Raw genomic sequence first — 23,538 nt, 5'->3', positions numbered from 1 at the left:
CAAAGCATCATCACGGTTCGGACGAGTAGGACACCACCGAGAGCTCGTCACCCACGTCACCGCCGCTCCCATCGGAGTATCCATCAGCGGAGGAGAGGAGGCAGCGACGGCGGCGCCGCTTTCTGTCCTTTGCCCCTACACCCGTCACGTCCATTGTCTCCTCTTCGCCCTCCGCACCGTCTCCGTCGTTATGGAAGTAAAGCGTGCAGTCGATGCTGCTGTCCACGATGACGGGCTTAGGCGGCGTGCTTGTGTCGGCGCCGTTGAACAACAACGCCGCTGCTGTGCTGCGAAGACAGTCCAGAAGCCAATCACCCTCTCGCGCCGCCTCGTCGAGAGCCGTAGCACCCCCGTGTGCGCCTCGCCAACGCGTGTCCGCCGCCAAAGAGGCGTCACAGGCGCGCGAGCTCGTCGGCACAGGAGCGGACAGTGCGTAGGACAGCTGAGTGAAGGGACACAGTGCTGTTCCGTAGGTTAAATGACGTGCGACGGCGTGCAGGGCGACGCCAACAGCGTGCTGGCGATGGCGGTGCTGCCTCTCGCTTCGACTCCCTTCGTCCGCGTTGTCGCCGCCGCTCCCACTGCTGCAATGGAGGTCATCTGCGGAGCGCGTCGGCGTCCCAGCCGTTCGTGGCGGCTTAAAAAACCGCTGGAGTGCGTCCTGCTGACACGCGAAGAGAGCCGCCGTCTCCGCCTCCCACGCCTTCTGCGCGTACGACAGCGCCCGCTGCGACACGGCCCACACGCCCAGCACGTCACCGAAGGTAAAACACCGCTGCGTGCCGCACGTGGTAGATCCGTCCGCTCGCTGCCGTACACACAACTGGGGGTCTTGCTCCCGCTGATGCGCACTCCCAGCTACCGCGCTCACCAGCTGCCGCAGCACAACATCTACCACGAAAACAAACGTTGTTGCACGCCGGACCTCTTCGCCAGCACCGCTTTTCATTTCGTCCAGGAATGACGGTGTCCAGAGATGACGTGTGAAGCCGACCAGCTCCAGCAGCTCAAGCAGCCACGCGCTGTGCTCCTCGAGTTGCGTGCCGCTGCTGCGCACCACGACGACCTCAATCGGATGCAGAAGGACGGAGGGAGACGCGTTGGAGGAAGACAGCGTCAGAGCACGAAAGCAGGAGAAGGAGCCGTCGTTGGCTGACGCCGCCACCGCTGCGGCGGAAGATGACAGCGAGGGTTTCGCACCGGCCCGCGACGTGTCCATCCGTTTTCTGGAAAGAGACGCACCCGCGGCCCTCCTCTCCAGCTTCACGCCTCGTGTGCTGGCAGAGTGCTGCTCCGCGTGGCCAAGGGCAGCCCCGACCGATCCGCCTAGCAGAGCCTCCAAGAGATCCACCGCTCGTTCGCCCGCTCGCACCTCCGCCGCCACCGTCTTCGTGCGCTGTGCGCTTTCCAAAACGGTTTCTGCCGGTGCGTGCTGCGTGCCGCCGACTACGCCGTCACCGCCCGCTGCTTCTCGCTCGGTCCGCCGCCTCCGCTGACGCCGCTGCTGTGCACGACAGTAACGCTTATGCAATGCGGCGTCTTCCGCATTCGCGTTAAACAGCATCTGGCACTGCGGACACCGCTGGCCGATGTGGCCGCTGCCCCGTTGGCCGAGATCGAGAGTCGTCTGCGTAAGCTGTTGCTGCTGTCGAGGCTGCTGCTGCCGATGGTGATGATGCGAGTCGGGGAGCATCGCCGTCAGCGGCGAAGGCTTTCGAGTTGAGCTCGGCAGCGGAGGAGAGGGTGGCAAAGAGGGTGGAAACGTCGTGCGTGAAATTTGCGGGTGCAAGGAGGCCTCTGTTACGCGATCCGTCTGCGCATTCGACGCCGTGTTGCTGCGCCGCAGGCTCGCGTTGTGCGTTGGTGATTGGCTGCTCACTGCGGCGTTGCCTGCACTCGATGACAGGCACAAACTCATGTGGGTGCTGTAGTCTGCGCTGCCGCTTGTCGCATCCGTCTCCATCAGAAATGCGGCCAACGGCACATCGTCGTCGTCATCGTCAACGTCTTTGTTGTCTCCTGCATTTCCGCGAGCCACCTTGTCCGTCTGCGCCGCCGACGCGACGGCGTGGCGTGGCGTGGAGGAGCGAGCCGGGCAAGTAAGGGAAGAGGAGAGGCGAAACGACTCTAGCGTGCGCTGCTGCTGACTTCTGCGTGGCGCCGGCGTTGCGGGGCGGGCCGCCATCACGGAGGGCTTCGCTACACGCAATTTCAGTGGAGCTGAAGAGAGCGAGGAAAAATAAGAAAGGCGGTGCGCCTCTGCGAAGGGTGAAGATAGAGTTGGGCTTTGAGACGCCTCCTTTTTCCACGAAGGCAGCGAGTCCGACTGGACCGTTGCCGAACTTCGATCTCGCCTCTCTCGGCAACGTGATGGCGGGGAAAACAAAGAAAGAGGGGAGAGGGGGAGAGAGAGAGAGCAGGATAGTTGGAGGCGACGGCCACACGACAGCAGTGGACGGCTCGAATGACGTCGCATTTGTGCGATGATGCAGCGCCCCTCAATAACGATAGAGAAACGAAAGAAATAGTATATACACGTAAAGAGCATCAACGACATTGCCATCCCACACGCCTCACATCCGTAAGTTGATGGTGTTGCGGAGCAGCGCAGATGCAGCACGCAAACAGCTTTAAGTTCTTTTTTTAAAGAGGTTGGGCAGCACAGGTGGACGCAAATATATGTTTACTTTTTCTCTTAAAGATAGTTTTTACAGCGGTGGGAGGCGATCCAAAGCGGCAAGCAGGCTGTGCATGTCCGCCTCCTCCGCAGGAGCGTGCGCTGGTGGCTGTGCCCGACTGTACTCATCGGTGTGAGTCGGTTGTGGTTCCCGTGTGCTATTGATTTTATCAGGGGACGCGGTCGGTGCTTCAGCTGCACGAAGCCCACCGAGCGCCGTTAGGTACTCGCGCATGAGCGCGTCAAGAGAAGATCGTGCGCCGACATCGTTGCTGCCGCTGCCGTCAGTCGGCGCTGCTCGAGCCCGCTGTTGCCCGTCTTCCATCGGATCGCTTCGATTCGCTGACGCAATAGAGCAAAGGAGTGTTTGCTGCGCCGGCGATGCTGAGGTCAACGGCTCGTACACGCGGAACATCTCCTGGTGTGGTTTGCCGCTCCATTCGTCGTTGTTATTGCTGCGCAACGCCACCAGCAGCTGTCCCAACTCCTTTTCCAAGGACGCGCCGGTATGAGCGGTGGTGGATGAAGCAGCCATGATGAGCAATGTGCGCTGCCGCACAACAGCTGCGTTGTGTCAAGGAAAGAAGAAAGAGAGGAGGAGAAGAAGAAAGTTCGAAGTGCTAGTATTTAATACGGAAAAAAAATGAAGAGGCTTCCGCCGACCGATCCCTTGAGCGTGTGGCGCTTCCCTAAAGTCCCTCGAAACGAAGGAATATAAAACAACAAACGCTGATGCACATCAAACAGTCAAGACGAGATACCATGCGGTTGAGGAGGCCGCCTCTCGGTCGAGCTCGCTCAGCAATGCGAGCCTCTCCTCTACAACTCCTTCCGTTCGACCTCAGAGTCCATCGAGGTCCTTTGCCTCCTCCTCCACACCTCTTTTCCTTTTATCGAATTTCCCCTTTCCGCTCGCGAAGCCCGCGAAACAACAACAACAGAAGACCACCACCAACGCCGAAGTTCATTGGAAAGACGGCGGTGAGAAAACGGAAATGCGAAGCTGCTGATGTCCTTTCCCTTTTTCCTCATTACGCAGCTCCGCACGCGGCGGCTTCTACTCTCTCTCTCTCCGTCAAACGATCCCGAACACACAAGCCAGAGGAGGAGGAAGAAATATATAAAAACAGTAATAATAAAAGAATTACTTAATGATGAACTTTGCAGCGTCATCAGCGCCGTCAATAATACCGGCAGCTTACTATCGTCCGTTTACACAGTGTTCCCCACAGCACCGTAGTGGCACCGCTTACGGCCACTTCAACCTCTCCCTTTCTTCCATCAATAATAAGCAACGAAAGGCGCGTGTTTCCGCTCGGTGCGCCTCCCGCCGCGTCTCCCTCCCGCTCCTCATTTCATCAGCTTCAGAACGTGCTTTCGGTACTCGGGGAAGTCACCTTCGAACTTCTGCACTGTCTGATCCTCGCACACGTAAATGTCGTCGCACAGCGACGTGATGAAGTACTCGTCGTGCGAGATCACCAGCAGGCCACCGTTGTACGCCAGCAGCGCCTCGATCAACGCGTTCACCGTGTCGATGTCAAGGTGGTTTGTCGGCTCATCGAGCAGCAGCAGATGCGGCTTCTGGAACGTAATCCACGCCAGCACGAGACGCGACTTCTGGCCGCCGGAAAGCGTGTAGATCGGCTGCATGGCGCGGTCGCCGGACAGCCCCATGCTACCGAGGTGCGCCCGCAGCTGCTGGTCCTCCATGTGCGGGTACTTGGACCGCAGGAACTCTAACGAGGATAGCTGCGGCGTCAGGCTCTCCAAGTTGTGCTGCGCAAAGTGCGCCATGCGGATTTTCTTGTTGCGCACGATCGTCCCCGTGCGCGGCTCCAGCTTGCCCATGCACACATTCATGAAGGTAGACTTGCCCGCCCCGTTGGCGCCGACCAGGACGATGCGAGAGCTCTCATCGATGCCCATGTTCACGTCCTTGAAGAGGCTCACGCCCGGCTTGTAGCCGAACTCGCAGTCCACCATCTCCACAAAGCTGCCCGATACCGGCTCGACGTCGGGAAAGGCGAAGGCGAACTGTGGGTCGCTGACGACGTCCGCCACCATCTCCATTCGCTCCAGCGCCTTGATGCGCGACTGCGCCATCTTCGCCCGGTTCGCGTTGTAGCGAAACTTGTCGATGAAGGACTGGATGTGCGCGCGCTGCTTCTCCTGCGCGGCGTACTGCTTCTTCTGCTGTCGCTCCTGCTCCACCCGCGTCAGCTCGAACTGGTCGTAGTTGCCCGTGTAGTAGTGCAGGTGGTGCCCCACGAGGTGGATCACCTCGGAGCAGACGTTATTGAGGAAGGTGCGGGAGTGGGACACGACGACGAGCGTCTTCTGCCAGTCCTTCAGGAAGCCCTCCAGCCACAGCACCGCGAAGAGGTCCAAATGGTTTGTCGGCTCGTCCAGCAGCAGCACGTCCGGCTCCACGAAGAGCGCACGCGCGAGCGCGACACGCATGCGCCAACCACCAGACAGCATCTTCGTCGGGCTGGTCATCATTTCCTGGGTGAAGCTGAGGCCGTGCAGGATCGTTGCCGCGCGGGCCTCGGCGCTGTGGGCGTCGATCGCGTCCAGTCGGGCGTAGACCTCGTTCAGCCGCGTGTTCGCCTCCGTGTCGTTGCGCTTCAGCAGCTCCTGCTCCTCCTTCAGCAGCTGCGTGCGCTCCGCGTCCGTCTCGAGCAGCACCTCCAGCGGCGTCTCCGCCCCCGCGACGATCTCCTGCTCCACGTGTAGGATCTGCATGAAGGGACTCACGCCCTCCAACTCCCGCTCGGCCAGCGCACGCAGCAGCGTCGTCTTACCAGCACCGTTGCGGCCGATCAAGCCGTACTTGTGACCGGTCAGGAGCACCAAATCTGTCTCGTCCAGCAGCAGCTGCTTGCCCAGCTGGATGTGGATGCCCTCGCACCGGATGTCGGTGCTGTAGTTGGTGCCTTCGCCTTTGTGGTGCAACTTCGTGACGGCGGTGGCGTTGGCGATGCCGCGCTTCTTGAGGAACTCCTCGTACTCCTCCGCCAGCATCGCCTTCTTCTCGTCCTCTTTGCGCTTTTTGCGGATGTCCTTCGCCGCGTTTCGGTTCTTCTCCCACGACCAGTCCTCATTTGTATTGGCCGTGGTGACCTTGCCGACCGACTTGATCATCGTCGCCCGCTTCATGCTCTCCTCGTACTGGCGGCCGATGCTCACCGCACTCGTCAACCGACTCGACTCCTCGCTCGGCTTCTGTGTGATGCCCTCCTTCAGCATCTGCTGGCAAATTGCGGCGGCGCTGTTGCTCAGCTGGTCCTCTGCGCCGTTGAAGACGTCGAACTCACGGAAGTAGAGCTTCATCGTCTCCTCGATGATCTCCTCCGGCAGGTAGGACTCCGACGAGGTCTGGCCCTCCAGCATCTTCAGCATGTACTCCAACACGCAGTCGTCCATCTTCCGCAGGCCGAGCGCAGGGATGTTGTTGACGAACACCTTCGCCACGCGAGTGTCGTGCTGACCCAAGATCTGCTGCAGCTGCATAAGCTCCATCGTGCTGCGTCGCGAACCGCCTAACTAACAAAGAAAGCTATTTTTGTTTTTGTTTCTGAAAGGTGTCGCTGCACTCTTCGCTGCGGCTTCGCTTTCGAAGAAGGCGGGGGAGGCGGAAAGGCGGCGATGTGATGTGCGTGTATTTGCCGCTTGGTGTGTCGCGCCTCGCAAGTTGACGAATCAAAAACTGTCGAGAACACAAAACAAAATCAAACAACAAAGAACGAAGGAAGAAGCCGAAGACGAGGTTTGCGACGATGTCAGAGGGAAAGTAAACGTTCAGTTGAGCGGTGCGAGAGGAGGCGCTACGCAAACTGCGCAGACACACCGGCAAACGGCGTTGACGCTCTCCTTCGAATTCTTTCTTTTTCTTCTGCCTCGCTCTTCGCGTGGGGCCCACAGTGGGGAGGGGGGGGGGGGGGGGTAGGAGTTCAGCGGGACGTGGCACCTCGCCACGGTTTCTGCGCCAGTTTGAAGGTTCTTGCGTCCCCTCCAGCAGCAGGAAAGCAGATGAGAGAATCCAAATCTGATCGCCACGCCTCTTTGGCTTGGCTGCTCCTTAACAACGTTCTTTTCTCACTTTCTTTTTCCCTCTCTTTTGTGATGCCACAAACGTGGAGGGAATCCGCCGAAGCTCGCCAGAACTGAAATAGCCCAAACACAAAACGACAAGCGCACAGCGCGGAGGCGCACCACAAGCTGGCGACTCCGCCGACCGCCACTGCGAGTTCGTTTGAAGAGTTGAGAGCGCGCGGGAGGGGTGGGCGAGTGAGGAAAGCAAAGCGCATCTCCCTCTCCGACTCCGACGCCTCATTTCTTCTTGGCGGCTCCGCCCTTCGCGGCGTCCGCCCCCTTCGCCCGCTTCTGCTTAAACACAATCAGCTGATCCCACTTGTAGTCATCAATCGCAATCGGGTTCAGCACGCGGCCCTCCGCATTCATCCGGTCCGCCGCGAGCCACGCCTGCTCCATCACCATTTGAATCAAGTCCTGCGCGTTCACCCCCTCCATAAGCGGCGGGGTGTACACGGCGCCGTCCAGCCACGTTACCTCGATCTTCGGCGTAATGTGATCGATGGAGTAGTAGAGGAAGACCTTGTCGTTCGGGAAGGGCGACCGGGCGTTGAGGGCACGGCGATAAAAGTCCAGCGCCGCCTTCTGCAGCGTGTGGCCGTAGCCGAACATCAGCGGCGACACCGTCACGACCACCTTCTCCATGTGCATGAGAAACAAATGCTTGTGATACGTCTTAGGCGCGACGACGGCGAGAGGCCGCTTCGCGCCTGTGTGCTCGGGCGTGTGCTCCGCGTACTGCACCTCCCGCTCCCACATACTCGGCGCCGTCAGCGGGTTGTGCCACGACTTGAACACCCACTGCGGCTTCGATTTGGGGTCCACGTACTGCACCGTCGGAAGCGGCTTCTTCACCAGCTTGCCCTTTGTGACGGACAGGAACTGAAACTCCCGCCCACCGCGGCCGTAGTCGGTCGGGCACTTCGCGTGGGCGTAGTGCTGATGGTACATGGCGCCGGTCATCCCCTCCCCCCACCGCGCCGGCGTGGCGGTGTTGTACGTGTAGGAGTTGTGGTTACCGCGCCACATGGCGTAGTACGGGAGGGGGTAGACGAGCCCTTTCAGGTGCCCGACATGCGGACGCAGACGCGGCTGGCGAGAGAGGGCAACCTGAGGAGCACTCAAGCCCAGCGTCTTCAGGCTCGCGAAGGAGTAATGCGACGGCGGCGGAGCAGCGGCAGCCATTTTTTCTATCTCCTTCCTTTCGACAGGTGTGATGTGAGACAACGCGAAAAGGCGAACAGCGAAGCTGCGCCTGTGGAGTGCGCGAGGGGGGCTTCAACCGAGAAAGACAGAGAAAGAAGGGAAAGCAGCAGCAGCGGCGCCTCTTCTCCTGAGCTGGCCTCGTGGATTTCCTCCCAGCTATACCTACTACTCTTCCGATCTCAACGAAGATACAAAGCAAAAATGGCGTCGCGGCGGATGCGGAGGCCACACGACACGGCGAGATAACAGGTGTTTCGACAGCCGAGAGGAGATAGATTAGAGGAAAAGAGAGGCGGGAGGACATACACAAACGTAGACTGACCACCAGAGGGTCAACATGAGCTGTGCGGTGCTCAAAACATGCAGTCAGCCGCACCGAACACACTTGGCGGATGACACTGTCGGTGCCAAGTCCCACAACACACGCATGCACACACACACACACGCACAGTCCACGCAACATCCACCGCAGATCGGAGCTATCGTCCCTGTACGGACACTTTCTTCTGTGCGAACTAATGTCTTCTGGCAAGTAGATCCTCATGTACATCGTGTCAAGGAAAAAAAGAAAACAAAAGCAGCTCGTACGGGAGAGGGGAAGCACAATTGTCGGGGGTCGCACGTATTAGATTCGCCTCCATCCGTCCTGCTTCGTGCTTCGGTGTGTGCGTGTGTCTACGGCAACAGCTGCGGCGCAAATCCATACAAGCATCACCGAGCGGAGAGAGAGAGAGAGCACCGGTAGAGTACTACGCAGCAGCGTTTTTTTGTTTATTTAAGTGTTTGTGTTGCTAAGCGCGCTGTATCGCCAGTCCGCGGTTGCCGAGCTTCTCCTCCCACTCCTGCCGCTCCCGAGCGTACAGCTCCGTCAACGCGGCATGGCGCTCGCGATTCGCCGACTCCTGCTCCAACCGTCGCACCTGTGAGGAAGCGGTGGCCTGCGGGGAACCGCTCGAACTGCCTGCTGCTGCTCCGCCACGCGCCTTCGGCGGGCGCGCAAACATCTCTAGCCGCGTGCGTGCCCGGGCCTCCTCATCAATCCGCTGCTGCCGCTGTTCCCACTGCGCGCCCTCTTTAATGTAACTGAAGACGTTGTCCGGCAAGTTGTCGCGGCGCTTCTCGACGTCGTGCGCTGCGCCGTAGCGGCAGCCGGGACGCACCCCGGTGATGTACGAGTCCCGGCTCTCACCCGTGGCGTGGTAGGGCATCGCGCACACGAAGGAGCGGGTCTTTAATGGAAAATAAATAAATATATGTATATGCGCGTACACGTTACGCAGTTAGCTCGACGACCGAGTAGAAGAGACTCAGGAAGAGAAGAACAAAAAGCCCTTTCCTTCTAGTCGATGGCGGCACGGCGGATGCAGCGTTTGGAATCGTGCAGCAAAGAGAAGAACGAGCGAAAGGAAAGAAGACGAAGGCAGCGTGAGGGAGCCGTAACGGGAACACGGGAGCTGGAGAAGAGGCTTGTTCACTTCGGCTGTCTGTGTGACACCGCTATCCACCCACAAGATAAGGGCACGAAAGACAGCTGAAGGGTAAAGCGCTGCCAGAAGGCGCCAGCACAACACGCTGGTGGCAGCCGCAGAGCAGGGAGAGAGATGTGTGTGTGTGTGTGTGTGTGTCTGTGAAAGAAATTTGATTGTTGCAAAATGCAGAAAACAAAACCTGCGGCTTCATCTCGTCTGAGCTGTTATCGTTTTAAAAACCCCAGCGCTACTCTGTTCAGCGACTTGGGTTGTCAGCCAGTGAGGTGACGGCATCATTAGTTAGACATAGAAAATCAGAAAGGAAAGTCAACGACGACAACACGCGGGTGAGCTGCACCTCCGTGCAAACTCCGCCTGCGTCTTAAACCAAGATGCGCACATGCCTCCGCAGCAACGACACCGATTATCCCTGCCCATCCACCAACGTTGGCGGCCGTGCGAGAGAGAGATATACTCATCTACATGAGGTACGCGCGAGCAGCCAGCGAGTACGTCGTCACCCGTTCGAGCTTCTCCATCTTCCTCACCTTCCCACAAACAAATTCCAAGGCGTTGATCACCTTGACTTCTTGTGGCTCTCCAAGAAGGGCTGCGGCACGACGCGGCGCAGCAGAATAGCGTTGCACTCTTCCAAGTCCGAGTAGTACTTCTCCACCACGCGCACCTCCTCAAAGTTGAAACGGCGATAAAACGCCAGCGCCGGGGAGCCGACCTGCACGTGCAGCGTCACCGCCGCGATGCGGACCTTCGCGTCGTGGTACACCGCAGTCAGCACCGCCTGCAGCAGGCGCGCGCCGATCTGCATGTTGCGGTAGGGCTCCAGGACGCCAATCGTCATGATGTACAGGTTCAGTGCTCCCTCCTCCTCTGCCTTCTCCAGCCGGCACGTAATCGACCCGACAAGGAGGTCGTGGAAGAAGGCCACCTGGTTAAAAGGATGGAGACAGGAGCGGACGTAATTGCTGTAGTAGGACTCCTGATACTTGATGGGGAAGCAGTAGTGGTCCAGCACCTTGATGCGCTCCGTCAGACGCCCGCCGCCCGTAACGCGGAGGTGCAGCCCCTTCAACGGCGCAAAATTCTTCTCCTCGTACGGCGCTGACATGATGGTGATGATCGATATAACGAGTACAGCAACCAAAGTGTGTTTTTTCCTTCTTTTTACACTAGAAAGGAATGCGACCTTGTTTGGAAAGGAATTGTACGTGTGTGAACGAGTTTATGGTGGAAAGAGAAAAGGTGAGATGATATACAAAGGAAGAGCGCCGGCTGAAGAAGTGCTGACGAGCTGCGCACTCTGCCAAGCACGAAAGCAGCTGACGGGGCGTGTACACTTCGCTTTAGTTCGCAGAGAATTTATTAGAAAAGTCCGTTTCTACTTTTAAAGATAGCTGTTCAGCCGGCGTGGCGTTCTTCTGTCTTTCGCCTCGCTCGGTGTTTCACGCTTCATCGGTTTGACTGCGCAGATGCGAATGATGTTTCTTTTCCTATTCTGGCAGAGTTGAGAGGTTGCACGCGATTCTCTATGGCGATGCGCAACTGGAAGAGCGCTTCTATAGAACAACCAATCAAACAAGAAAACAATTCCAGCAATAGATAGAAGCAAAGCAAAAGGGCAGTCAATTACGCCAGTCAGACAGGTACGTCGTTATGACGCGTCTTCAAACATAAATTCCATATCTCTCAGCAGCTCCTTCGCCGCATGCACACGCTGATCTCGCGTAGCGGCGGCTGTTGACGTCGTGCTCGTTGCTGCGTGGGCTAGCTCAGGTGGTGCAGACAGCATTACCGTGTCTCCCGCATCGTCTTCCTCTGTGCCGCCTTTCCCTTCATTGCTCGCGGTCTCGCCATCACCTTCGCCCTCCTCCACCCCCGCCAGCCGCTCCGTCGCACCTTCATCGATTGCCACGGCGGATGTAAGTTGTGTTGCGGGCGCCGGCGGCGGCGGCGGTGGGGAGGGGGGAGGCAGCAGCTGTTGTTGTTGATGCGGCGCGGGACCGACCGGCGTGGGAAGTGAAGGAACAGAACCCGCTGACGCTGCGGACGTCACATCGGGCGCAGCTGCGTGCGGCACGGCAACGGCTGCATCGCTGTCCTGTAGGCTGCACGTTTTCAACGCCGCCGCCTCACGCGCGGACACCGCTGCTGCTGCTGCTGCGGCGGCGGCTGCGGCGGCGGTGGCTCCTGGAGGTGCAGAGCGCGAAGAGGAGGGCAATGCCGGAGGAGACTGGACGGACTCCGCTGGCACCGGCACAGACACCGGCGCCCCGGTGCTGCTCGTCGTTTCGTTGGTTTCCGGACGCATCAGCGGATCTGCCTCCGCAGGGACCGCAGAGCGGCTGAGGTGACTCGCGACGAAGTTCTCAAGGAGCTTTCGCGCCACCACCGCAGCAGCGGCGGCATCGGATGTGCCTCCACCTTCTTCCGCTGACTGTTGCAAGGAGGAGGGCGGCGGATGTTGTGACGCCAGCGTTTTCTTCCAGTACTGCACGCTCCGCTCAGCAGCCGCATGCTGCTGCTGATCCACTTCTGCATTGCTGTCGGTACTTGTGTTGTTCGCTGCGGTGAGGCTGCTGTACAGCCAGGAGGTGAGCTGACGGGCGACGTCGTCAGCCGGTGCAGAAGGCGGCCAGTACGGGATAGAAGCGCCATCGTTTTCCACCGCGGCGGCTGCGACGACATCGTCCTCGCGATGCACAATGGCGTCTGATGCGCGTGGTCGCACCGGTGGTGCGGACGCTCCCTGAGACGACGGCGCCGCGGCTTTTGACTGGGGAGACGCACGCGCAGGACGGGCTGCGCTGCCAGCTTTCCATCGCCGCTCCACCCCCATCGGAGCAGCTTCGTCTTTCCTCTCCCTTTCGTTCGCTTTCCCGTCCTGCGGTGCATCATCCTTGTCACTGCTGGCGCTCTTGGCGCGGCGTAGCAGGCGGGCACGCTCACCTGATAGCTCGCGGCGGGTGTCCGCCAACTGCGCCTCGTAGAACGTCTTCATCCGCTCGTACTGCGTCTGCAGTGTTTGAACCTCCTCCGCCTGGTGCCCCGCCCGCGCCCTTGCCGCACGCTTCTCCTTCTCCAGCCGCTCCAACACATCCGCTTCGCTCTGTCGCAGTGCGTCGCGCTCCAGCCGCAGCTGCGAGAGCTCCGCCAGCTGCTGGGAGATGACTCTGCGTGCGTCACCCAGCTGCCCCTCCATGTGTTTTACTTTGTGGCGGAGGGCCTGGCACTCCTTGTGCAGCTGCTCCTTTGCGACGAGGCTGTCGTGCAGTTGGGCGGTGGTGGAGTCAAGCTCCTGCGAGACGGCGGAGCGCTGAAGAGACGCCGGGGACGGCACAGGGAAGCGGCCAAGGCGGCTGCCACCACCGTTGCTGTTGCTGAGGCTGTGCGTGTTGGCGCTATGCTGCGCAGCCGGTGTGGCGTAAAGCGACGCGTAACCGCCGCCGCTGCTGACTGTGTGTGTGGCGCGTTGCTCCGAGCCGGCATTGGCAGGCGTAGTCGAATTCGCCTCGACCTCTGCGCTGAGGTCGTCGGCATCCCGGTCAGCCATCTGCGGTTCTTGGAGTCTGCCCACACACTCCGCAGAGGGCGGGGAAAGCTCCGGCTGGTCTTGACGTGCCCGTGCGGCAGGCGGTGATACGGGAGCGGCGGCCACAGCTGTGGCCGCCGCCCGTCGAGAAGCTGATCTCTCTTCTCCATCTTGCCGCTGTTCCTGGTTTTGCTGTGTCATTGGATTGCTCCTCCCCGTGGGTGTGAATGGCGAGGCGCCGACTCGTTGTTTTGCGGATGTCGATGTCTGTGGTGTCCGCTTAGGACCACGGGCCGCGTCACGCCGCACCGCGGCGGCGGCGGCAAGTAGCTTCGCTGGAGATTTGAAAGATGCGCTCGCTGCGGTGGTCGTGGTGGCGGCCGCTGCTGGTGCGTTGACGCGTGCGACGGGTCGCGGCGGCTCCACACGCGGCGTCAAACCCGACTCGTCGAGACGCGCGTTCTCTGACGTGCAGGTGCTTGTGGCGGCCCGGTGCCCGATGGAAGCACCCCACGGGCGTTGATGAGCCGACGATTCCTTCCATCGATCAAACGAGGAGCTCTCCGCATCTTGGTGTACCGACTGGCCTTGCTGTTGCCGCCGCTGCTGCGTCTCGTGCGGGCGTGCGTTGCTCCCCGTCTCGAGCAGAGAGCGATCTCCTCGCCGGCCGGCTCCGTACTTCCCCTCGTCCTCGTCGTCCTCTCGCACAAGAGGCGCGCCATCCAGCGACACGACGGCTGATTGAAGCTGTGCAACCGTCGTGCGATAGCGCCGCACGCGCGTTACCGGATTGCCGGTCAGACTCAGCAGCTGCAACGACGGTGTGGTCGGCAGAAATAAAAGTTCGTCCGCGTCCTCGATGTAGTTATTGCTCAGAGAGAGCAGCCGCAGCGTCTGCACCCCCTCCAACCCAAGCGTCCGCTCTATTCGATTGTCTTCTGCCTTCAACACCTCCAGCGGAACCCGTGGCGTGAGTCCGGCCAGGCTGGTCAACCGATTGAAGCTGACGTCGAGCTCGCGGAGGTGCAGAAGCTGCCCGACGTAGTCCAGGTGCTCCAGCTTGTTGTGCGCGAGGTTCAGCTGCGTCAGTCGCAGCGGCAGACCATCGAAGCGCCAGATGTGGTTGTAACTCGCGTTGAGTCGCACAAGGGAGCGCAGGGGCTGCAGCTGCGTCAGCTCCTCCAGCTCGTTGCGTGAGAGATCAAATGCCGTGATGGCCGAAAGCATCTCGCACTCTTTGGGTGTGGTGAAGACGGCGGGGAGGTCGATGGTGCGAATGCCGCGCCCACGGCCCGACACCTCGACCTCTTCAGAGCCGGCCGAGCCGCGACTGCTGCTGCTGACTGCGGTGATGGACATGGATGTGTGCGTGTGTGTCACTGTATCGCTCTAATAAGAAGGGGGAGGAGGTGATGTACCGCGAATTTATGATAGTAATCATAGTAAGTAAGAGATGGGTAGTGATGTCCGTGCAGTCGCTGTACAAGGATCGATGAAGGGGGCGAGAGATATAGAGAAAAGCAGGATAGTTACACCACCGGAACTATCGGAAGGTCTAACCCCCGCCTCGATTCGTGTCGTATCAGCAAAAAACAGAACGCACCCCACACTCACCCCGAAAACGCAGGCAAGCACACGTTGCGGCGGTCTGTACGCCGCGTCGGAAGGGAGGGAGGGGGAGATGCGAGCCTTCACTGGACTCGACAGCAACTATCCAGTATCACTGGAGTGGTTGACGCTGCCCTAATCACTTCGTCGAATACAAACGTCTTTGTCTAAGCCTTTATGGATGGCGTTGCAGAGAACCATTACTTTGTTGTGCAAGCACAGATATATATATATATATATAAAAGACAGAATTCTATGGTTTAGGACGGAGAAAGAAGCAGGAGGAGGACGCAAGGTCTGCCGACGCATCGCCTACGCCACGGGGTACACTGTTTTCTCGTCCCTCAACAAGGAAGAGAGCCCGCGAGCCAGCGGCCGTGTTGCTCCGCCGTTGAAGCCAGCTGCTCTTGAGTGGAATTCGTCTATCAAGTGTAAAGCAGAGGAGTTCTGTTCACTGTTCGTGGCATCCGTGGTAGACGCAGTTGAGTGGAAGAGGGGACGAAAGGCTGGCGGCACTGGCAGCTGCGATGGGCGAGAACCAACCGTCGCTGCAGTATCCATTCCCCCATTGCTTCTTTCAGCAGAAGGAAGAGAGTCGCGCCGCGGCTTGAAGAACGTCTGCGGCGCCGCTGCTCGCTCCTGCTGCATCTCCGTCACAAGGTCCTGCAGCCGAGTAACGTCGCCCAGCAGCTCCGCTCGTTCGTCCTTGAGGTGTGTGATGAGCGCCTGCAGAGACGCACACGACTCCCGCTTCTTCTCCATTTCAGGCTGCGTCACGTGACGCGCGTTGCACCCCTCCTTCTCCATCTCCTCCTCACGGTCCTCCACGAGCTGCTGGGTCAGCCGCTCCACGTTCCCGTAGTGCACATCGCGCTGCCGCAGGCACGTCTCCACTTCATCTGCGACGCTGCATTCCGTAATGTAAAACGACGCCTGCTCTGCAGCGTACACCTCTGCACACAGCTGCTTCCACAGTCGCTCCCGACGCACCGCGCGCTGCACCGTGGCGGCACACTGCGCCTCGGATGTCTGAAGGGACACCTGCAGCGCGTGTTCCCGGTCGTGCAGCCTCTCCAGCTCCGCGTAAAACACAGTGCGAAGGTGTGCCAGCTCGGAAGCAGCCGCAGATGCTTGCTCTTCGCCTTTTCGAACGCTGTTCATTGACGGAGAAACGGAAGAAGAGGAAGTGGACCCGGCGATCACGAAGGGGGCGGCAACGGTGGACTGGCTGCGTGGCGGCGCAGTCGTGTCCGGCGAGACTCGGAATACCTTCGAAGGCCGCGATGGCGCAGGCGAAGCAGCAGCGGCAGAAGACGAAGGAGCCGGTGACACTGCACGTCCTCGCCGCCTCTGCGTCGTCGTGCGAAGCAGCTCCACTGCGGCGAGCAGACGGCCCTGCACGGTGTGATGCGCGGCCACGATCGACCACAGCCACTTCTGCATCTGTTCACGATTGCGTGGGGAGTCGTGCAGGCACTCCAGTAGAAGGCAGTGCAGGAGGTTCGCCGTTGCGTTGACGTCGATGGTCCCGCCGGTCTCCTCATCCACCACGTCAGCCGTCAACGCGCGGATATCCGCCTCCACGTCTGCCGCTGTGCGCTCCGGAGAAGAACAATCAGACGCGTCGTTCTTGTGTGCTGGGAGTTGTGCCTCGAGCTCCTCCATTCGCTGCTCGTACGCCCTCAGCGTGTGCGCCGGCGGTGGTGGCGGCTGTGTACTCGGCTCCTCCCGCTGCTGGTGGGGGTGGGCGGGAGCGGCTGCCATGGCTGTTGCCTTCACATTTGCCAGCAGACTCAGCAACTGGGCCACGCGCATCTGCAGCGCTTCACACTCCTCCTCCTTCGCCCGCAGCGCGGCTTCGAGGGCGTCTTCACGACCACCGACATCAAGTGAAGGCGGCGAAGGCGTGCGCATGGCAGACCGCTCCTGTTTACTCAGCGAAGAAGAGGAGGAGTGGCGACGCTCAACTGACGGTGCGGCGCGATACGACGTGTGTGGGTCGTTCAGCGATGCCGATGACGGTCGCTGTTGTGAAGCCTTCTGGCGTTGTGTGTGCCGTGAAGTGTGGGAGGACGCCATGCTAACCACTGAAGAAGAAGAAGAGTTGGTGCGGTCTGCTTCTGCAGACGACGCCTGTGCCGACGGCGAAGAAGCCCTTGGAAACGCAGAAGGCGGCGGGCGACGTGATAGATCATGCACTGTGGTACTGCTCCCCTGCACGCCGCTTCCTTCGAGCGAGCTATCAAACTCGTTCTCCGACGGCACTGTGGAGGAGGAAGAGTGAGAGGACGCCGTCGAGGACGCACGTGAGGCAGAGTTGCGGTAGCTTCCGTTGGCGGAGGACAGATGCGAATGCCGCCTCTGTTGCCGGTGCTGCGACGTTTCGGACCGTGCTGACGGGCCATGTGAAGGAGCACGAGGCAGCGGCGACCCCTCCAACTCTGTCGCTTTCACCCGCCCGACTTGCCCAGAGCCGGCATTCGGCGACGACTGCGTCAGACGCGGTTCTGTGAGGGCGATTCTGGAAAAGTCGTTGGGCTCCCCATATGGAGCGCTGCGCGCCGCTTCTGGTGAAGACGACGCCGCAGCGGTGTCGTTGCGTGCTACTTGCTGAAGCGTGCGCTGCATCGCCTCGGCTCGGGGACTGCTTAGCCCCTCTCCACGTCGTTTTGGCATATCCTCGACTTCAACCACATTCTCACCTGCTTTTGTGGTGGATGCTGCTCTTGCACCTTGACGGTGTTGGCTGCCATTACTGCTGCGGAAGCTGTCTGCGCTGCTGCTCGTGTGGCGGCTCCCCGTTCGAGGACGCCGCTGCCGCCGTGTGAAGTTGCGCCGGTACAACTCCACTGCCGCCTCCTCCGCCTTTACAGCTTCGTCGGCTGTTGTGTGAAAAGCCGGGTGGTCCTGCACCGTCCGCAGCAGCGCCTCGGGTATCGCTGACCACGACAGCGCGTTGCCGAGCAGCAGCGACGCGATGCAGTCGGTGGACTGCAGGTACGCCGTCACGTCCTCCGCGACGTCCAGCGCAAACTCCGCCGAGAAGTCCGCCCGCTTGGAGAGGTGATGGAGAAAGTAGAAGAGCACCAACGTGGAGAAGCCGCATTCCACGCTGTTTTGCTGCAGCGCCGACGGCTGCAAGAAATCGAGCGGGATGCGCAGCCGCGCGAAGCGACGGAAGAGCAGCTCCCAGTTCACGTGCCCGCGCTGCGTCGAGGAGTGCGTCTGCGGCGCGGCTGGGCGGAGGCGCAACTCGGGGAAGACCAGATTGAAGAGGCAGCACAACACTTCGCCGTCTGCGAGACCGCTGTAGTCGACCAGCCGGCGAGAGCTGTACCGCTCAGCAAAAGAGAAGAGCTCCTTGCGCCCGATGATGATAGTGGTGGCCATGGTTCTATGGAAGAAAGGAGGAGAGAGAACTTGGACAAGTTCCACTTGATTCAGCCTGCGTAGTATGATGATATGTTCTTTGTGTAAGTATCTCTCTTGGCTTTTTTTTTGGTTTCTACAGAGGTGTGTGAGCACGTATTCGCAGCTTCATGACGTTTGGTGTGCACACGTGTGTGACGGAGCGTGGGCATCTGTAGGCGGAACCGCGCGCGTGCTGTGGTGCTTCTACAGGTCCACTGAAATCCACATCGGCGAGATATAATGAAGGCGAAGGGCGCTGAGAGATGAAACACCGGCAACGGCAACAGGGAAAGAAAAAAAAACGGCCTTCATGTCGACTCGGTGCTGACACACCACACCGCACTTCATCGTTTCATTCGGCGAGCGACGCGCAGTGCAGGTGGTGGGTGCGGGCGTGGATTGCACCACCGTTCTTCTCGTTTGCTCCTGCACAGCCATCAGGAAAGGAAGAGCCTCGTCGGTCACCGCCTGCGCGTGCAGGTGTGCATCGACGTGGCTAAAAGACCCACAACACACTTTTAACGTTCCTTTTCTTTTGTGGACTTTCGAGAGTTCGCGCGCGAGGAGCGCTGAGAGAGAAATAAAAACTGAAATCGTAATTTGTGATCACTAAACGATGCTGGAAGCATCAGCTACGGAGGAAAGATGAGAAGGGCGCGACACCATTGCTCTGACCACCACGGGGGGTCCAAAGAGACAGACGCACGTGCACCCGGGCACGCCAATGAGCTCCGCACAGCCACCAGAGCACCCGCTCATCGTGTAGGCAGACATCAGCAACCAACAAGGACCGCGCATTCTGCAACAAAAACACACACAGAAGAGAAGACACGTCACACAACCGGTAAGTCTTCTCGGGCTGGCATGACGGGATGAACACACGACTTCACAGCAAGAGACAAAGAAAAGAAAAGAAGAAAACGCTCACCATCTTGGTGCTGCTCCTCCCGATTAGCGCGGGCTCGATCGGAAGATGTAGTCCTTCGTCTTCTCCAAGTTGAAGAAGGTGTAGTTCACAATAACCTCATCCAACCAGTTCACCATCGGGTCGTTCAGAAAGTCGCGGTCGATGTAGAAGAACACCGGCATCTCCACCAGCTCATGCGGCTTAAAACGCTGCTCCTCGAAGCAGAAGCACTGAATCTTGTTCAGGTAGTTCGTCACCTCGGGCGGTGCGATCGTGTACGAGGACACGCCGAGGAGCGTGCGGTTGCTGCGGTTGTACGCGGAGTAGAAGGCGAGGGCCGGCTCGCCGACCAGCACCTCCACCTCCTTCTGCAGCGGCACAAAGGCGATGGGCATCGTGTTGCCCACGTCGCTGAGGAAGCGCACCTTCAGCAGCTTCTTCGGCACCGGGTAGTTCTTGTTCTGCTGCGCCCGCTCCCGCGCCGCGTCGGGGGTGTAGAACTTTGGATCCGCGCCGCGGCCGGTCTGGGCGCAGTACATGCGGTAGAGCGGCACGAACAGAAACGTGAGACCGAGCGACATGATGCCCATGCTCAGAAAGGCGGAGAAGAACTGGCCGCGCTCGTCGTAGTTCTTCGCCCCGTCGTAGCCGCTCTCTAAGCGGAATTTTCGCTTACCCTTTTGCTGTTGCTGTTGGGAGCCCTGCTGCTGCTGATGTGCGCCTTCCGGCTTTGCGCCAGCCGCCCCCGCAGTGCCATTCTTGTTCGGAGGAACGGCGCCAGTGCCGCCGGCCATACCCGCCGCGCAGCGCCACACCCAACTGCGGCGGAGCATCGTGTGCTTTTCTTTCCTGTGCTGCGCTTCCGAGACACCGACTCACGCTCGAGCGTCGACTCTACTCGACGACTGAGTTCTAACCTCGCACGAGGAGGCCGTCGGTCCAGTGGGCGTGTCACGCGAGTGCGTAAGCGAGTGAGAACTGCCAGGCAGAGCGAGCAGCCTTAGCGGCGCCGAAGTAGATCGGTTGAACTCCGCAGTCTTACCTTCGTGGGAATAGGAAAGGGAGAAAGGCACAGCTTTACTGGGGCGAATGATGTACCACAGCGGACCTTCTAAGAATTTAAGTACACAAACTATTTACGGTGATGTTGATGGTGCCTGCACGTGTGCGCGTGTGCTTCGATGTAAACCTGCACGGTGCGAAGCAGCTAATAATTTCAAAATGCAATGGTGTGGAGACGTAATCAAAAACCGCAGCACCGATGACTGTTCTCTCGTGGCGTGTCCACCTTTTCCAGATCCATTTCTTACGTATGCATATAATCATAAGTGGAAGAGAAGGGTACGTTGTTTGCACAAGACAGAAGGGGGTGGTTGACGGAACAAAATGTGTAGGCGTTCGAACCGCAGCGAGGAGGGCCAGCACGAAGAGCTCGCGAGTTCACCGCCAGGCCAAAAAGAGAATGCACCATGCTCTACTTCAACGACACACATGCCAAGACGCATCGCCTTCACACTCGTGCAACAGCGCACGCAACGACGGCTCACGTCACTGCTCTCGACATGCCGCATCAACGCGGCGCAACAAGCGCGGGGCAAATACCACCAAAGAATCTTCTCTGCAGCTTCCCCCCTGCGTCGGCTTGCGCTTCTTTTCCTTCTCCTCTTTGCTCTTCTTTTCGTTTTGATTCACACAACCACCTCGCGTTTCGCCGCGAGACTCAATTCGCGTAGACAAGGAACGAACAGCCCAGCAATGTGTTGGCGGGGGGAAAGGTGCAGGTGCAGGGGAGCCCTCCTCAGCCGACTGCGTCCCCAACGCAACGGACCGCCCGCCCAGCCTCTTCTCTATTTTGGGATGGTTCCCGTCCGTACGCACCCGGTGCGACTTGCACGTGTGCACGACACGCTTCACAGCCGCGCTGCCGACGGGGAGAGAGAGACGCACTCGACGTTGGTCGCTTCTTCGTCCACCAAAGAAGCACGGAGACACGAGCGTTTCTATGCAAAAAGAAAGCAAATAATAATAAAAAGTAAAAACCTCAAAAATTGAATGATGGAAAGAAATGGCTCAGCGAGATGTGCGCGACACACAGCAGCAGGGGGAGGCGGTCCTTCTCACGCGGACGTCACCTGGGCGTTCGCGTGTCTGCCCCTGAACATCTACGGTGACGTGCGAGTCCGCACCGCGTCTTCATTCAGCGACACCGACGTACGCTTCCCAGGGCTGGCGGAAGATCGCGCAGACTCGACACCGTCCGCATTCACCTCCGACTCGAGGCTCGTACTGTAGTACTCGTACGGGGAGCGGAATAACGTGTCCCGCCGCGCGTCGGGGTGCGTCGACATGAAATACTTGTAGCACGCCCGAGTGTAGTGCTGCCCTTTGCAGTCGCTCACGATATCCTCGATATCACCAGCGGTCGGACGAATACTCGGGTAGTCGCGGCCTTTGGGGTTGTGCACCTCCTTCCCCAGCACCGTGCGCAACGCCCCCTCATCGCGAAATCGAAAAGGGCAGCCGTGGCAGTCGTGCTGATCGACCGTTGGGGGCAGCGCCAAGAGCGTTGCACAGGACGCCGAGCTGTAGCTCGTCTTCTTACCCTCCACCCCGTAGTTGTGCCGCACGTTGTAGCCGTACGACGTCTTCGCAAACGCCTCCACCGAGCCGCCGCCCTTCACCGTCATGAGGGTCGCAAACAGTTCCATCGAATCCTCCAGCGACAGCCCGATCGCCTTTAAGAAGAGACCGTAGGTAAACCGGCCGTGGTGCTTCAGGTGCCCTCCGCGGCGCAAATGGGCGTCGATCATCCGCATGCAGGGCGGGAAGTGGGTCTGCGCCAGGCGCTGCACGTCACCGGCCTTCACCGCCCCGGCCACGCCCTCCTGCAAGCTGTCCGTCGGCGCGGCAATAAACTGTTCTAAGAAGGCATCCAACATCGACATCACCGTCGACTTCTCCGTTTCCTCGCTGAGGGACTGCTGTTGAGCCCGTGCGAGGTAGGCGCTGTGCAGCCCGCGATTGAGGTGAGCGCAGAAGACCGTCAAGAACACCTCCTGCACCTGGTCTCGAAAGAGAATGGCCTGACCGGCACGGCAGAGCACGCTGCGCTTCTTGATAAGTCGCGTCGCGAGGGACAACGGCACGGCGTAGTAGTTCTCTGCTCGTCCCTCCGACTCCCGTGCGCCGTCGGCCTTCGCACGGCGATACTCCAAATACGCGTGCAGCATCGGATCGGCGAGCTGCTTCTCCGTCAGCGGCGCGCAGGGCAGGCCGTTCCGCTTCATCAAATCGACCAAAAACGTGAAGGGGCTCTTCGCCATTTCCATCTTGATGCGCGCCGTCAACAGCACCCGCTCCGTCCTCACCAGCCAGTCCCGCCAGCGCTCACTCATGCAGAAGGCAAAGCGGCAGAGTAGGTGTGACGTCACATCCTCCTCGGGTTGAAAGACGATGCTCGCTACCTGACTGCCACCGGCAGCGCTGCCCGTCGAGCCGCGGGAGGAGGAGCGACGACCGCCGATCACCACGCCACTGCCGGTATTCGCTGCCGCACCCGCCGAGTCGTCGTAGCCGAGCGAGACCGCCACCTTACCGCGAGCCGCCTCTGTCACTCCACTTGACCGTCGCTCCTCCGGCAGACGAGCCACAATGGCGTCCAGCACAGCCTCAAAGCTCTTCGTCTGCGGGGAGTTCACCTGCTGATCGATCCAGGCTAAAAACTCCATACGCTTCGCCACCATGGCCTCCAGCTCGAAGAGGGTGCTCTTTCCGTGTGGCTTGTGCTCGTACATCGTCATCCACTCGGCAGAAGTCGTGGCACCGAGTGGCTTCTCGAGAGGGCCGCCGACGCTGGACCGCGGAGAGGTGGCGGTGTTACTGGCTGTGATCGTCTGCATGATGAAGAGTCCGGTTTCGTTGTACACGTGCAGGATGTACCTCGACTGCGGTAGGATATATAAGAAAACACAAAGTGTTGATCTATGATTAGACCTTCTATTATGGAGAGAGTTCGTTTAATACGTGGAGCGCACGAATCGACTTGTGCTGCTTCGAGTCCACTCTTGTCTCTCGCCGCTTTCTGCTGCTGGGGCTAACAGAGATGAAAACCCCCTTACTTGATCAGAGCTGGTGACGTTACCAACGAAACGGAACCGCAGGTAGAAGAGTACTCAACGCGTACAAGGCGGCCTGAAAGCAGGACTGCTGATGTTGCTGCTGCTTACTTCAAGTTGCAGGGGTGAGAAGTCGAGAGAAGAGAAAGACAGAATGAAGCAACAGGTGATGCCCAAATTACGAGGCCTTGCTGGAGTTGTGACGACAACCACCACCACAAAGAGACGCTCCAATGCGGTGCTGCTGCCTCCGCAAAGCGAAGAAGAACAAAACAACTAAATGGCATAATATTAGAAAGACCCGTCCGAGCTGCGTAAGTAACCGTCATAAACGGTGGTCCTTCCGTCGGTGTAATGGGCAGAGAATCGACGGCGTCAGTTGAAATGCAGACACTCATCTTCTCCATTGCCATTGTATCGACTGTTGATGCACGTGTGTTTGTCCGTTTGTTTGTGCTTGTGAGCAACGATGAGAAGGAATAGAAGCATTTAGTTTTGAA

The 23,538-nt window shown here is 59.4% G+C and overlaps 10 protein-coding genes across 10 annotated transcripts; all 10 read right to left on the bottom strand.

Annotated features, from left to right (window-relative positions):
- Positions 1–10: 10 nt before the first annotated feature.
- On the bottom strand, positions 11–2,477 carry ABB37_09718 (hypothetical protein; the record flags this gene model as incomplete). Its single annotated transcript, XM_015809350.1, has 1 exon — positions 11–2,477. The coding sequence occupies exon 1, from the start codon at positions 2,474–2,476 to the stop codon at positions 11–13; it is 2,466 nt and encodes an 821-aa protein (XP_015652025.1). The 5' UTR covers position 2,477.
- Positions 2,478–2,708: 231 nt separating this feature from the next.
- ABB37_09717 (hypothetical protein) lies at positions 2,709–3,243 on the bottom strand (the record flags this gene model as incomplete). The annotated part of the gene is made up of 1 exon (XM_015809349.1): positions 2,709–3,243. Exon 1 carries the CDS (start codon positions 3,210–3,212, stop codon positions 2,709–2,711), a length of 504 nt encoding a protein of 167 aa, XP_015652024.1. The 5' UTR covers positions 3,213–3,243.
- Positions 3,244–4,027: 784 nt separating this feature from the next.
- Positions 4,028–6,391, bottom strand: ABB37_09716 (putative ABC transporter protein; the record flags this gene model as incomplete). The annotated part of the gene is made up of 1 exon (XM_015809348.1): positions 4,028–6,391. The coding sequence occupies exon 1, from the start codon at positions 6,200–6,202 to the stop codon at positions 4,028–4,030; it is 2,175 nt and encodes a 724-aa protein (XP_015652023.1). The 5' UTR covers positions 6,203–6,391.
- A 621-nt stretch (positions 6,392–7,012) lies between these two features.
- On the bottom strand, positions 7,013–8,161 carry ABB37_09715 (putative mitochondrial hypothetical protein; the record flags this gene model as incomplete). The annotated part of the gene is made up of 1 exon (XM_015809347.1): positions 7,013–8,161. Exon 1 carries the CDS (start codon positions 7,958–7,960, stop codon positions 7,013–7,015), a length of 948 nt encoding a protein of 315 aa, XP_015652022.1. The 5' UTR covers positions 7,961–8,161.
- A 611-nt stretch (positions 8,162–8,772) lies between these two features.
- ABB37_09714 (hypothetical protein) lies at positions 8,773–9,322 on the bottom strand (the record flags this gene model as incomplete). Its single annotated transcript, XM_015809346.1, has 1 exon — positions 8,773–9,322. The coding sequence occupies exon 1, from the start codon at positions 9,187–9,189 to the stop codon at positions 8,773–8,775; it is 417 nt and encodes a 138-aa protein (XP_015652021.1). The 5' UTR covers positions 9,190–9,322.
- Positions 9,323–10,027: 705 nt separating this feature from the next.
- On the bottom strand, positions 10,028–10,656 carry ABB37_09713 (putative acetyltransferase; the record flags this gene model as incomplete). The annotated part of the gene is made up of 1 exon (XM_015809345.1): positions 10,028–10,656. The coding sequence occupies exon 1, from the start codon at positions 10,574–10,576 to the stop codon at positions 10,028–10,030; it is 549 nt and encodes a 182-aa protein (XP_015652020.1). The 5' UTR covers positions 10,577–10,656.
- Positions 10,657–11,119: 463 nt separating this feature from the next.
- On the bottom strand, positions 11,120–14,356 carry ABB37_09712 (hypothetical protein; the record flags this gene model as incomplete). Its single annotated transcript, XM_015809344.1, has 1 exon — positions 11,120–14,356. The coding sequence occupies one exon, from the start codon at positions 14,354–14,356 to the stop codon at positions 11,120–11,122; it is 3,237 nt and encodes a 1,078-aa protein (XP_015652019.1).
- A 561-nt stretch (positions 14,357–14,917) lies between these two features.
- Positions 14,918–18,233, bottom strand: ABB37_09711 (hypothetical protein; the record flags this gene model as incomplete). Its single annotated transcript, XM_015809343.1, has 1 exon — positions 14,918–18,233. The coding sequence occupies exon 1, from the start codon at positions 17,993–17,995 to the stop codon at positions 14,918–14,920; it is 3,078 nt and encodes a 1,025-aa protein (XP_015652018.1). The 5' UTR covers positions 17,996–18,233.
- A 734-nt stretch (positions 18,234–18,967) lies between these two features.
- On the bottom strand, positions 18,968–20,230 carry ABB37_09710 (putative mitochondrial cytochrome c oxidase assembly protein; the record flags this gene model as incomplete). Its single annotated transcript, XM_015809342.1, has 1 exon — positions 18,968–20,230. Exon 1 carries the CDS (start codon positions 19,754–19,756, stop codon positions 18,968–18,970), a length of 789 nt encoding a protein of 262 aa, XP_015652017.1. The 5' UTR covers positions 19,757–20,230.
- Positions 20,231–21,085: 855 nt separating this feature from the next.
- Positions 21,086–23,140, bottom strand: ABB37_09709 (putative DNA primase large subunit; the record flags this gene model as incomplete). Its single annotated transcript, XM_015809341.1, has 1 exon — positions 21,086–23,140. The coding sequence occupies exon 1, from the start codon at positions 22,820–22,822 to the stop codon at positions 21,086–21,088; it is 1,737 nt and encodes a 578-aa protein (XP_015652016.1). The 5' UTR covers positions 22,823–23,140.
- Between the last annotated feature and the right edge of the window lie 398 nt (positions 23,141–23,538).

Source organism: Leptomonas pyrrhocoris (assembly GCF_001293395.1).
Source record: "Leptomonas pyrrhocoris isolate H10 chromosome Unknown, whole genome shotgun sequence".
NCBI lineage: Eukaryota > Euglenozoa > Kinetoplastea > Trypanosomatida > Trypanosomatidae > Leptomonas > Leptomonas pyrrhocoris.
The sequence above is the reverse complement of the archived record's forward strand: the minus strand, read 5'-3'. Positions and strand labels throughout refer to the sequence as shown.